This window comes from Hypomesus nipponensis, chromosome 23 (assembly GCF_054491055.1).
Source record: "Hypomesus nipponensis isolate SF chromosome 23, ASM5449105v1, whole genome shotgun sequence".
NCBI classification, from domain to species: domain Eukaryota; kingdom Metazoa; phylum Chordata; class Actinopteri; order Osmeriformes; family Osmeridae; genus Hypomesus; species Hypomesus nipponensis.
In genome coordinates this window covers 5,981,413-5,994,944 of record NC_140383.1, presented here as the reverse complement: position 1 = coordinate 5,994,944, position 13,532 = coordinate 5,981,413, and the positions used below count along the sequence as shown (strand labels likewise).

The 13,532-nt window shown below is 44.3% G+C and overlaps 1 protein-coding gene across 1 annotated transcript in view; it reads left to right on the top strand.

Moving 5' to 3' along the window:
- Positions 1 to 13,532, top strand: part of ttn.2 (titin, tandem duplicate 2) — a 150,455-nt gene that overhangs the window by 125,915 nt on the left and 11,008 nt on the right. The window contains exons 202-224 of the mRNA XM_084688466.1: positions 9 to 305; positions 414 to 1,001; positions 1,097 to 1,399; positions 1,509 to 1,802; positions 1,892 to 2,179; positions 2,345 to 2,644; positions 2,736 to 3,038; positions 3,150 to 3,455; positions 3,568 to 5,334; positions 5,439 to 5,732; positions 5,859 to 6,140; positions 6,255 to 6,554; positions 6,693 to 8,759; positions 8,851 to 9,153; positions 9,271 to 9,582; positions 9,677 to 9,967; positions 10,199 to 10,498; positions 10,599 to 10,904; positions 10,999 to 11,301; positions 11,683 to 11,964; positions 12,070 to 12,663; positions 12,808 to 13,098; positions 13,206 to 13,505. Of these exons, the coding sequence (XP_084544592.1) occupies positions 9 to 305; positions 414 to 1,001; positions 1,097 to 1,399; positions 1,509 to 1,802; positions 1,892 to 2,179; positions 2,345 to 2,644; positions 2,736 to 3,038; positions 3,150 to 3,455; positions 3,568 to 5,334; positions 5,439 to 5,732; positions 5,859 to 6,140; positions 6,255 to 6,554; positions 6,693 to 8,759; positions 8,851 to 9,153; positions 9,271 to 9,582; positions 9,677 to 9,967; positions 10,199 to 10,498; positions 10,599 to 10,904; positions 10,999 to 11,301; positions 11,683 to 11,964; positions 12,070 to 12,663; positions 12,808 to 13,098; positions 13,206 to 13,505 (10,671 nt within the window). The remainder of the gene's footprint in view (positions 1 to 8; positions 306 to 413; positions 1,002 to 1,096; positions 1,400 to 1,508; positions 1,803 to 1,891; positions 2,180 to 2,344; positions 2,645 to 2,735; positions 3,039 to 3,149; positions 3,456 to 3,567; positions 5,335 to 5,438; positions 5,733 to 5,858; positions 6,141 to 6,254; positions 6,555 to 6,692; positions 8,760 to 8,850; positions 9,154 to 9,270; positions 9,583 to 9,676; positions 9,968 to 10,198; positions 10,499 to 10,598; positions 10,905 to 10,998; positions 11,302 to 11,682; positions 11,965 to 12,069; positions 12,664 to 12,807; positions 13,099 to 13,205; positions 13,506 to 13,532) is intronic.

The following is a 13,532-nucleotide window of genomic DNA, read 5'->3' as shown; positions in this document are numbered from 1 at the left end:
TTTTTCAGAAAAACCAAGTCCACCACCTAGTATGGGTGTCACTGATGTCACTAAGGACAGTGTGTCACTATTGTGGGGCAAGCCAGAGCAAGATGGTGGCAGCAGAATCACCAGTTACCAGGTGGAGGCTCTGGAAAAGGGGGAGACAAAATGGGTGACATGTGGCGTGACCAAGACTACCCACCTTGTTGTCTCTGGCCTGAGGGAGAATGCTGAATACTTTTTCAGAGTCCGTGCTGAAAACCATGCTGGTTTCAGTGAATCTAAGGACATGACTCTGCCTGTGATGGTTAAAGATCAGTTTGGTAAGTTTAAGTACAATTTCAAATGTTTTTATTTGTACAAATGACTATAAATGTACTAAACATTTATAAACCATGCTCTAATTGCAATTTCTTGTTTTTTTTCCACAGAATCACCTGAATTAATCATGAAGAACATCCCTCATAATACTGTTTACGTTAGAGCTGGATCCAACTTGAAGGTTGACGTCCCCATGACTGGCAAACCTCTTCCCAAGGTGTCTCTGTCTAAGGACAATGTGGTTCTGAAGTCCACAATGAGGTTCAACTCTGAGATCACCCCTGATAGTATTAAAATCACACTCCGTGACAGTATTGCTGGAGACTCTGGAAGATATGACATTACTGCCTCTAATGCCAGTGGTACCACCAAATCTTTTGTCAACATTGTGGTCCTGGATAGACCCAGTGTCCCAGTTGGACCAGTTGAGATGTATGATGTAACAGAAGACAGCGTGAGCCTGAAGTGGCTACCTCCCTCATACGACGGCGGCAGCCCCATCACCAACTACATCATCCTCAAACGACAGACAACCACAGCAAATTGGACCGAGGTCTCCTCTGCTGTAGCAAGATGTACCATGAAGATCATGAAGCTCACTACCGGAAAGGAGTACCAGTTCAGAATAAAGGCTGAAAATCGCTATGGAATTAGCGAGCACATTGACTCTCCAACTGTCACTGTGAGCCTACCTTACAGTAAGTTTCCTATGTTATCAAGCACATTTTAAGACTGCAGCTAACCATGCTTGAGTGAATTATGTTTTTAATGGCCTTTCCTGTGATTTTTTAAGCCGTCCCCGAGGCTCCATCTGCACCAGTGGTGACAGCGGTTACCAAGGAGAGTATCACAGTGACCTGGAAGGAGCCTGCCTCTAATGGAGGCAGCCACGTCTTTGGCTACCACCTGCAGATGAAGGACAGAAACAGCATTATGTGGCAGAAAGTCAACAAGACTGTTATCCGTGCCTGTCACTACAAAGTGATAAACATCAACCCGGGTCTCATCTATGAATTCAAAATAGCTGCTGAAAATGCAGCTGGATTGAGTGCCATTAGCAAGATATCGGACGCAGTACTGGCCATTGATGCCTGCGGTGAGTGTTGAAACTTTGTTAACCATGGTTTATTTACATATTTTTTTCTAATCCTTATTTGACACACCTTCCCAATTACTTAAATGTGTTTGTTTTTTATGTTTTTTAGAGCCTCCAAACAATGTCCGCATTACTGATATCACCAAGAATACCATCACCCTGGCATGGCAGAAGCCTTCTGATGGTGGCAGCAAGATCACAGGCTACTTCATTGAGAAGAGAGACGATCCAAAAGGAAGATGGACAAAGGCTCATCTGACCAACATCACAAACAAACATTACACTGTGACAGGCTTAACTCAAGATGAATCTTATGAGTTTAGAGTAATGGCAAAGAACGCTGTTGGATCAGTCAGCAACCCATCCATCGTTGCAGGTCCAGTTACTTGTGTGGACACATTCGGTAGGTTGTATTGTATTGTATTGCATTGTATTGCATTCTGTTGCTAATGTAACTACATTTGAATTAATTATGTTGTTGATTTCTCGCAGGTGCACCCGAGATTGAAATTCCCCAGGAGTATCTGGAAGTAGTGAAACACAAGGCTGGATCTATTGTTGAACTTACATTTGGTATCATAGCTAAGCCGGCACCTACCATTGAGTGGTTTAAGGATGGAAAGGAGCTTAAGTCAGGGGCTCAGCAGACAATCAAGCACACTGCTGACTCTACAAGTATCATCATCAGGGACACCACCCGTCACAACACAGGAGCATATGAGATCAAGGTCAAGAACTCTCTGGGCTCAGCCTTTGCCTCTGTCAGATTGCAAATTCTTGGTATGTCTTACTTTTTAATTTTTATACACTAAAACGGATGTTTCTGTGTCTAAATCTACATATTATTTGTATATTAATGTGCACATACAGTATCATGAGACAATACATTTGGATTTATTCTGATTAAACTAAGACAGAGATCTCAATTTGTTTTGACATTATCAGATAAGCCTGGACCTCCTGCTGGAGAGATTCAGTTTAAGAAGATCACAGCTGATAATGTCACCATCATGTGGGCCCCACCTGATGACGAGGGTGGAGCCTTGGTTACTCACTACATTGTAGAGAAGCGTGAGACCAGTAGGATTATGTGGTCCATCATATCTGAGAAATTGGAAGAATGTATTGTCAATGTCCAGAGATTGATCCAAGGCAACGAGTACATCTTCAGAGTCAGAGGCATCAACAAATATGGAGTTGGTGATCCACTGGAGTCTGAGCCAGTGGTTGCCAAGAATGCATTTGGTAAGGAAAACAACAGAAATATACAACCCTGAAAAATGGTTGCCTGTTATAATATATCAATAAATTCACTGCTGAATATGCTTCTCCACAGTTCCTCCCAGCGAGCCATCCAAGCCCACGGTCAGTATGATTACCAAATCCACAATGACAGTAATCTGGGAGAGGCCTGCTCTTGATGGAGGAAGTGACCTTGATGGCTACTACCTGGAGAAGCGTGAAAAGAAGAGCCTGCAGTGGTTTAAGGTGGTCAAAGGCACCATCCGTGACACCAGGCAAAAAGTCACCAATCTTACAGAAGGAAATGAATATCAATATCGTGTCTGTGCCATAAACAAGGCTGGAGCTGGAAAATACTCACTGTGTTCTGAACTCTACAAGGCCTATGATCCCATTGGTATGTAAACTCTAAATAGTCGTATTGTATAGTAGCAGTCATTCACATTTGTTCTAATTGGTGTTGATCACATAACATTTCCTTAATTCATTATCCTCTTCTTCATTGCAGATCCACCAAGTGAGCCAACTAAACTAAGAGTGGTTGACTCCACTAAAACCTCCATCACCCTGGGCTGGGTGAAGCCTGTGTATGACGGAGGCAGTGAGATCACCAGCTATATCGTAGAGCAGATGAACACAGAGGACAGGGAATGGGTTGTGATCAGCTCTAACGGTGAAGTACGGACAACAGAGTATGTTGCGTCACATCTGAAACCAGGAACCTACTACTTCTTCCGTGTCTCTGCTGTCAATTGTGTTGGGGCAGGAGAAAACATTCAGACGTACCAGCCTGTACAACCCAAAGATATTCTCGGTTTGTATTTGTAGATTTACACTTACAGTACATGGACATTTTAAATCAAAACATTGGTGAAACATCCATCTTTCTGTATATTTAACAAATATTGGAACATTCTCTCCAACAGAGGAAGCAGACCTTGACTTGGATGTTTCCATGACCACCCAGTACACAGCTAAAGCAGGAAGAGATGTGGAGATTAGGATCCCTCTGAAGGGAAGACCTGCTCCTAACGTCACCTGGAGGAAGGGAGACAAGAACCTTGCCAGTGATGCCAGGTTCACTATCAACAACACAGAGTATTCAACCCTTCTCATCATTCCAAAGATTACACGCGATGACTGCGGCAAATATCTCCTGGAAATTGAGAATGGTGTTGGTGAACCCAAGATCATCACTGTGTCTGTGAAGGTGCTTGACACACCATCCACCTGCCAAAAGCTGATTATCAAGAATGTCACCAGAAACAAACTCACTCTCAGCTGGGAAGCTCCTCTGATAGATGGTGGTTCCCCTGTTACCAAATACATTGTTGAGAAGAAAGATTCCACCATGAAGGCATACACTGTTGTGACAACAGAGTGCACCAATACAACATACAAAATTGATGGTCTGTCTGAGGAGATTGCTTACTTCTTCCGTGTGTCTGCTGAGAATGAGTATGGAGTTGGTGACACATGTGAGACTACAGAGCCTGTCAGAGCAACCGAGACCCCCGGTCCAGTAAAGGAGTTGGTCATGACAGACTCTACCAAGACATCTGTGATGCTGAAGTGGACTAAGCCTGATCATGATGGTGGCAGCCACATCTCAGACTATATCATTGAGAAGAAGCTAAAGGAAGAGACCACATGGACCCTGGGTGGAACAAGCAAGCGTTGCACATATGAAGTTTCAAACCTTAAGGAGAATACTGTGATGGACTTCAGAGTATTCGCCAAAAATGAGAAAGGAAACAGCGACTTCTCCTTGATTGGACCTATCACAGTGAAGGACTTTATTATCCCACCTGAGGCCAACATGATTGATTATCCAAATGGGGATCTCAGTGTTCGCCTTGGCCAAAATATCCACATTGAGCTTCCATTCAAGGGCAAGCCCAAACCTGTCATTAGCTGGATGAAGGACAATGTACCATTGAAGGAAAGTGAGAAGATTCGCTTCCGCACAACTGATAACAAAACTGCAATGACAATCAGAAGCTCCAAGAAGGAAAATGCTGGCATGTACACACTGGTGCTGGACAATAGACAGATCAAGAACTTCTTTGATATTAAAGTGCTCATTCTTGCACCACCCTCTGTACCTGTTGGACCTATTCGATTTGATGAGATCAAAGCACAGGGCATTATCATATCATGGGATGAACCACAGGATGACGGAGGTGGAGAGATTACCTGCTACAGCGTGGAGAAAAGAGAGACTTCCCAAGCTAACTGGAAGATGGTCTGCTCCAGTGTTGTAAGGACCACATTCAAAATCCCCAACCTTGTCAAAGGAACAGAGTACCAGTTCAGAGTGCGTGCTGAGAACAAATACGGAGTAAGCGAGGCATTGAATTCAACAGAAGTTATAGCCCAGCACCAGTACAAGCCCCCAGGTTCCCCAGGAAAGCCTGTGGCATACAATGTCACCAGTGATGGCATGACCATTCAGTGGGAAGCACCTGGTTTTGATGGTGGCTCACCAATCTCTGGCTATCACGTGGAGAAGAAGGACAGAAATAGCTTGTTGTGGACCAAAGTGAATTCCAGCATCATTTCTGCAAGAGACTACAGAATCATTGGTTTGATTGAGGGTTTGGAGTACTCATTTAGAGTATATGCTGAGAATAATGCTGGCCTGAGTCCTGTCAGTGAGCAGAGCAAGCATGCGCTTGCCATCTCTCCAGTTGGTGAGTACACCAATATTTACAATGTGTAAATATTTAATTATGAACATACTTACTATAAAATACATTCACTGCATTGGAAAGTTGACGTTTCCTTCCCTCTACAGACCCCCCTGGCACTCCCAACTGTATTGATTGCACAAGAGACTCTGTGACTCTCAAGTGGGGCTTACCCAAGAGAGATGGAGGCAGTAAGATTGTGGGTTACAGCGTGGAGAGACGCCAGGGCAGAGGCCGTTGGCTGAGGTGCAACTTCACTGACATCTGTGAATTACAGTTCACCGTCACTGGACTCTCTGCTGGTGACCGCTATGAGTTTAGGGTGATTGCCAGGAATGCTGTTGGAACTGTCAGTCCACCTTCCCAGTCCTCAGGCTACATCATGACCAAGGACGAGAGTGGTGAGAAACCAATGGAGAAAAAAATACTTATTATTACTATAGAGTATTACTCTGCCATGAAAATGTTATGTTATTTTATGTAATTGTGATATGCATTTCTGACTCTGTATATTTTTCTATTTATAGTTACTCCTGACATTGAGTTTGATGCTAACCAGGCCGTTACCCTCAAGGCTGGTGAGAACATCAAACTAAAGTGCAGCATCACCGGGCGCCCCGTACCTCAGGTCACATGGTACAAGGACGGTACAGAGATTGATAAGAAGATGATGATTGACATTACAACAACCATCGGAAGCAGCTCACTCTTTGCCCGCGACGTAGACCGTAGTTACCGTGGCATCTACGCAGTGGAGGCCAGGAACAGCTCAGGAACTAAGAGAGCAGAAGTTAATATCAGAGTACAAGGTTGGTCACACAGTAAAATATTCAAGAGTTGCATCCATACCAATTATAGAACTTGAAGTATATTTATTCACTAAGATAGTTATGTTAACCATACACATTTTCTGTTTTTTTTAGACACCCCTGGGCCTCCTGAGGGTCCCATCCGTTTCACAGGCATCACTGCAGAGAAGTGTACAGTTTGGTGGAACCCTCCAGAGAACGATGGCTGCTCTGCCATCACTCACTACATAGTAGAGAAGAGAGAGACCTCCAGGATCTCCTGGGCAATGGTGACCAGCAAGTGTGAAGCCTGCTCCTTCAACGTCACTAAACTGATCAAGGGCAATGAGTATCAGTTCCGTGTCTCTGCCGTCAACAAGTTTGGTGATGGCAGACCTCTGGACTCTGAACCAGTCGTTGCACAGATGCAATTCAGTAAGTTCTGAAGACAAATTGTTTACATAGCTTTGATATTTTACCATTTCAAAATGCTCTCTGCAGTTATCAGTATATTTAATTTATTGAACAATAAATGGAAGATATTAAACATGCATTTTTGTTTTTGTTCCTCAGCTGTGCCAGAAGCCCCAGGTACACCAGACGCCACACATATTACAGGAAATAGCATCACAATGTGCTGGACTAGGCCCAGGTCAGATGGAGGTAACGAGATCAAACACTACATCCTGGAGCGACGTGAGAAGAAGAGTCTGATGTGGGTGAAGGTTTCCTCCAAGAGACCCATCACTGAGCTACGACACAGAGTCACCCACCTGACCGAGGGATATGAGTATGAGTTCCGTGTGATGGCTGAGAATGGAGCTGGAATAGGACCTGCCAGCAGCACATCCAGGCTTTTCAAGTGCAGAGAGCCAACCAGCACACCAAGTGCCCCCTCTGTGGTCAAAGTTACTGACTCCACCAAGTCCTCTGTCACCCTGGATTGGATCAAACCTGTGTTTGATGGTGGCATGGAGGTTATTGGTTACAATATTGAGATGTGCAAGGCTAGTCTGGAGGAATGGCACAAAGTCAACACAGAGTTATGCATCAATAACGTCTACACAGCTAAAGGTCTGGTTGCTGGTGAGATGTACAAGTTCCGTGTTTGTGCAGTGAATGGAACAGGACAGGGAGAAGCCTGTACAATTCCCAATCCAGTGCAAGCTGTGGACAGACTGACGTCTCCAGAAATTGACATTGATGCAAGCTTCAAACAGAACCACATTGTAAGGAATGGAGGCACTGTTACTCTCCATATTCCTTTCCGTGGCAAACCTATTCCTCTGGCTACCTGGACCAAGGCTGATGGTGAGGTGCCAGTAATGGCAGATATCAACACTACTGACTCATTTAGCACCTTGACTATTGAAGGCTGCACCAGATACGAGGCTGGAAAATACACCTTGACTCTAGAAAACAACAGTGGGCGGAAGTCTATTACCTTCACTGTGAAGGTTTTGGATACTCCTGGACCACCAGGTAAAATCTCCTTCAAGGACGTGACCAGAGGAGCACTGACCCTCATGTGGGACGCTCCCAGCAATGACGGTGGAGCTCGCATTCATCACTACATTGTGGATATGCGTGAGGCCAGCCGTCTCAGCTGGCAAGAAGTTAGCACCAAGTGCACACGTCAAATAATTAGAGCAACCAACATGGAGATAGGTCTTCCTTATGTCTTCAGAGTTATTGCAGTTAACCAGTATGGTCAGGGTGAGCCACTGGAGATGACTGAGCCTGTCATTGCCACGGAGGAACCTGCTCCACCCAAGAGGCTGGATGTCATCGACACAAGCAACTCCACAGCTTCTCTGGCCTGGCTAAAGCCTGAACATGATGGTGGCAGCCGAGTCAGAGGCTACATTGTGGAGCTTAGGGCCAAGGGGTCTGACCGCTGGTTAATGGGTGGTGAGACAAAGTCTCTGAAAATGGTTCTGGAAGGCTTGATTGAAAACACAGAGTACAATTTCCGTGTCAAAGCCAAGAACGATGCTGGCATCAGTGAGGCAAGAGATGCCTTTGGTTCTGTTGTCATCAAGGAGCCCCGCATTGAGCCTACTGCTGACCTCAGCAGCATCAACAACCAACTCATCACATGCAAGACCAGTGACAAGTTCATCATTGATATTCCTATAAGTGGCAGACCAGCTCCAAAGGTAACATGGAAACTGGAAGAGATGAAATTGAAGGAGACTGACAGGGTGTCTATCAAGTCCAACCATGAAAAGACGACCCTGGTTGTAAAAGACAGCAAGAGAGGAGATAGTGGAAAGTATTACCTAATTCTGGAGAATGCGGCTGGAGTGAAAACCTTCACTGTGACAGTTGTGGTGTTTGGTAGACCCAGTGCACCAACTGGCCCTGTGGAAATATCCTCTGTCTCATCTGAGTCCTGCACACTGTCATGGGCAGACCCCTCAGATGATGGCGGCACTGAAATAACTAACTACATTGTTGAGAAGCGCGAGTCTGGATCGACATCCTGGCAGGTTGTGAACTCCAGTGTCAAGCGCACCACAATAAAAGTCACCCGTCTGACCAAATACATGGAGTACACCTTCCGTGTGTGTGCTGAGAACAAGTTTGGCGTGAGCAAGTCCATTGAGACTACACCTGTGATTATTGAACATCCATTTGGTAAGTTGTATTATGTGTTAAATCAATTTACAGATGATGAAAATGTTAAGAACACAACATTAACAATTGTTTCCATTGTTTGTCTTAATAGTTCCCCCAAGTCCTCCAACACGCCCAGATGTGCTGTTTGTCTCTGCTTCTGCCATTGGCATCAAGTGGGACCTGCCATACCATGATGGAGGCAGTGGAATAACAGGCTACTGGATAGAGAAAAAAGAGAGAAACACCATCCTCTGGGTGAGGGAGAACAAGATCCCATGTGTTGACACCCAATACAAAGTATCCAGTCTTATTGAGGGCTTGGAGTACCAGTTCAGAGTTTACGCAATGAATATTGCTGGTCTGAGCAAAGCCAGTGAAGCCTCCAGGCCAGTGGTGGCACTGAATCCTGTGGGTGAGTACAACACCTGTCAGAGACTTTAATGGGTTAAGTGTAATGGTTTAATACTTTTTACCTCCACTGGTCCATGTCGTCCCTTAACTGTCTTGTCCTTTTGTCTATCATGTTCAGATCCTCCTGGCAAACCTGAGGTGACAGATATCACTAGATCCTCAGTCACAATCGCCTGGTCTGTACCTGAAAATGATGGTGGCAGCAAGATTGTTGGCTACGTTGTTGAGCGCAAGCCTTACAGCACAGATGAATATGATGACACACGCTGGTTGAAATGCAACTACACCACAATCACAGACACAAATTTCACCGTGGCTAATCTGGGAGAAGATGAAGTGTATGAGTTCCGTGTAATTGCCAGAAATGGAGCTGGTGTACACAGTGCTCCATCAGAGTCCACAGGACCCATTACCTGCAAGGATGAGTACAGTAAGTCACAACAATACTTCACTATTCAATGCATTTCAACATGAAGAATTATGAAAATAAAACACTCTGACATTCTCTTAATTTTGTGTTACAGCCCCTCCAAAAGCTGAACTTGACAGAACGCTGGTTGGAGAGACAGTCACTATTCGTGCTGGGTCAGACCTGGTTTTGGATGGGGCAGTGGGAGGTAAACCAGAGCCTAAAGTGTTCTGGTCCAAGGGTGAAAAGATTCTAGAACTGGGAGAGAAATATTCTCTGACCTATACCAGCTCCAGAGCCATGGCCATCATCAAAAACTGTGACAGGAATGACACTGGCAGGTACATCCTCACTGTGAAAAATGCCAGCGGCACCAAGACAGCAGCAGTCAATGTTAAAGTACTCGGTAAGCAAAACAAAGTACATGAAAGTACACACTTACAAAATACGCTCAGGCTTTCTTCACACATAATATAAAATATACAATTTTTTCTTTCAATTTCCATGTCAGAAAATACCTGACCTCCCAACACATGCTTCCATAATAATTCCACACATAATAATTAATTATTGTTTGTCCTGTTTGCAGAAGAATCAAACCAATTACTAATAACTATGTGTCTGCTTTCTATTCCAGATACGCCTGGGCCTCCTGCTGACAAGGTTATCATCAGCAGAGTCACAGAGGAGAAGTGTAGTGTATCCTGGAAGATTCCGTTAGAGGATGGTGGAGACTTAGTCTCTCACTACATTGTAGAGAGACGCGAGACCAGCCGCCTCAACTGGGTCATTATGGAAACAGAATGTAAAACCTTGGCATGTGTCAGCAGTAAACTCATCAAGAATAATGAGTACGTCTTCCGTGTCAGAGGAGTCAACAAGTATGGACCTGGAGTACCTCTGGAGTCTGACCCTGTTATTGCAAGAAACGCATACAGTAAGGGTTGTTCCTGTCCAAATACTATCATGTGTCTACTTACATGTGCTTAAAATGTGTATACTTTATTGACCACTGCATATCATAAAATATATTTCAGCTATCACTTCACCTCCTGGAGCACCAGAGATCACGGCTGTTGGAAAGGAACATGTCATTATTGAATGGATGAAGCCAGAGAGTGATGGTGGGAGTGAGATCAAGAACTACCTTGTTGACAAACGTGAGACGAGCAGTCTCAGGTGGACCAGAGTGAACAAGACCTTCACCATTTATGACACACGTCTAAAGATCTCCGGATTGCTGGAGGGCAGCGACTACCAGTTCCGTGTCACAGCCGTGAATGCTGCTGGAAACAGTCAGCCCAGCGAAGCCTCCCAATATGTTCTTTGCAAAGATCCAACCTGTAAGCATCATATTAGGATATTCATGGATCATTCATAAAGACGAAACCTAACAATTTTTTTAAACAAAAATGTGAATTTGCTCTTTTTTTCTAGACACTCCTGCTCCACCTTCCATACCACGGGTGACAGACAGCACTAAACATAGCATCAGCCTTGCCTGGACCAGGCCTATGTATGATGGTGGTTCTGATGTGACTGGTTATGTAGTTGAGATTCTGGAGGAGGGAACAGAGCAGTGGTATAGAGCTCACCAAAAGGTTCTGAAGACTAACAACTATGTTGCCACTGGTCTGGCCAGCAACAAGAAGTACTGCTTCCGTGTGGCAGCTGTTAACGACAAGGGCACTGGTGAATTCAGTGAAGCAAGTGTGGAAACCGAGCCTGTGGAGAAAGTTGGTAAGTTTGCATGGTTAACTGTATTGATATAAAATGACCAAATATATAACCGATATAAATAACCAAATGGGAACCCATATCGACCGGCTAGCTTTTGACAGTGACACTCGTCAGGAATTTCACGAAAATTTGGATTTAGAACTTAACAAATAAAAAAGGTTGTACACAACATTGTACTTGAATATGTAGATACACACCTAACATTATGGGACAGGTCAAGTTCAGTTTGGGACGATTCATTTTGCACTTTGGGACAGTACTGTGACAGTGAGGAAACATTGCTTATTGTTAAGCCATTGACCATAGACAGTTCCAGATACTCAGTAGCAGGTTTATATCTTGATAGGCACATCATAATGACGATGAACCTTTGTCCAACAGAAATCCCAGATCTTGAACTTGGTGATGACCTGAAGAAGACTGTGTGTCTGCGGGCTGGTGGCACTCTGAGGCTGTTTATGACAGTGACTGGGAGACCCACGCCAATCATCACCTGGAGGAAGAAGGGAGTGGACCTTCAGAGCAGAGGCTTCATTGACACCACTGACAGCTACACATCTCTGGTAGTTGAGAAGGTCCATCGTTATGATGCTGGAAAATACATTGTTGAGGCAGAGAACCCATCTGGCAAGAGGACAGCAACTGTTCTCGTCAAGATTTATGGTAAATTGTGTGGAGGCTAAATACAATACACTGTAATTATGTGATAAAATAATTGTATAATTTAATATGGAATTAGGGTCAGTTAACATGGTGTGTGTTTTTCAGACACTCCTGGACCACCTGGGGCCGTTAAAGTGAAAGATTATACTAAGGAATCTGTGGTAATTACATGGGATGTACCTAGTGTTGATGGCGGAGCTCCTATCAACAACTACATCATTGAGAAACGAGAAGCTTCAATGAAATCGTACAAGACAGTTACAACGGAATGTAGGAAAACATTGTACAGAATCACTGGTCTGGAAGAGGGAGTTCACTACTTCTTCCGAGTATTACCAGAGAACATCTATGGTATCGGAGAAGGTTGTGAGATTCCTGAGTCTGTCCTGCTCTGTGAAGTTCCATCAATTCCTCAAGATATGGAAATTGTGGATGTGACAAAGACCTCAGTCATTCTGAAGTGGGAGAAGCCTCTTTCTGATGGTGGCAGCCGAGTGACAGGCTACGTCATTGAGGCCTGCAAGGTTGGATCAGACAGATGGAGTGCTGTGTCAACTGTGAAGTCATCAGTGTCCCAGCATACTGTCACTTCCCTGACAGAGAATGAGCAGTATCTATTCAGAATCAGAGCCACCAACAGCAGGGGAGTCAGCGAGGCTAGAGAGATCATGAGTCCTATCACTGTTCAGGAACAGAAAGGTATGCCATGTCAGAATTATGATTACAAGTACAATAAACTAAATATGAATTCCTGCCTAAATGCCCATAATAACTATGTTTTTGTAAAGCATGAATGTTTCCACAAAGTATAAAAACGTTTTTTACCCCCCCCCCCCCACACAGTGGCACCCAAGATTGATCTGGCTGGAATTCCACAGAAGATTGTCAATGTCCCAGCAGGCAAACCAATTGACCTCAACCTGCCCATTAAGGGTAAACCTTTGCCTGTCTGCTCATGGTTCTTTGCTGGTGTTAAGATGAAGGACAGTCTTGACCGTGTCAAGATTGAAAGCACAGCAAAATACACAAAACTAATTGTCCGTGAGACCACAATTGATGACACTGGTGATTACACTCTGGAAGTTAAGAATGCAACAGGAATTGCCAGAGAGGTTATCAAAATCATTATCCTTGGTAAGTGTTTTTGTTTCTTTGCTTGTGTTTGTGTAAAAAGTTTGAAGATACTTTATAATACTGTATTACAATATAACATTTTCAACCATTCAAATTTCTCTCTCTAGACAAACCTGGAATACCCATAGGACCGATGAAAATTGAAGAGGTTGATGGCAGCTCTGTGACTGTTAGCTGGGAACCACCAGAGAAGGATGGCGGTGCTAACGTTAGCGGCTATGTGGTTGAGCAGCGTGATGCACACCGTCCTGGCTGGTTGTCTGTGTCCGAGTCTGTAACGAGGCCCACTTTCAAATTCACAAGACTGTCAGAAGGAACTGAATACGTGTTCCGTGTTGCTGCTACAAACCGCTTCGGCATTGGTGGATTCATGCAGTCAGAAGTTGTAGAGTGCAAGAGTTTGAAGAGTACGTTGACATTCAGCATAAAACTAT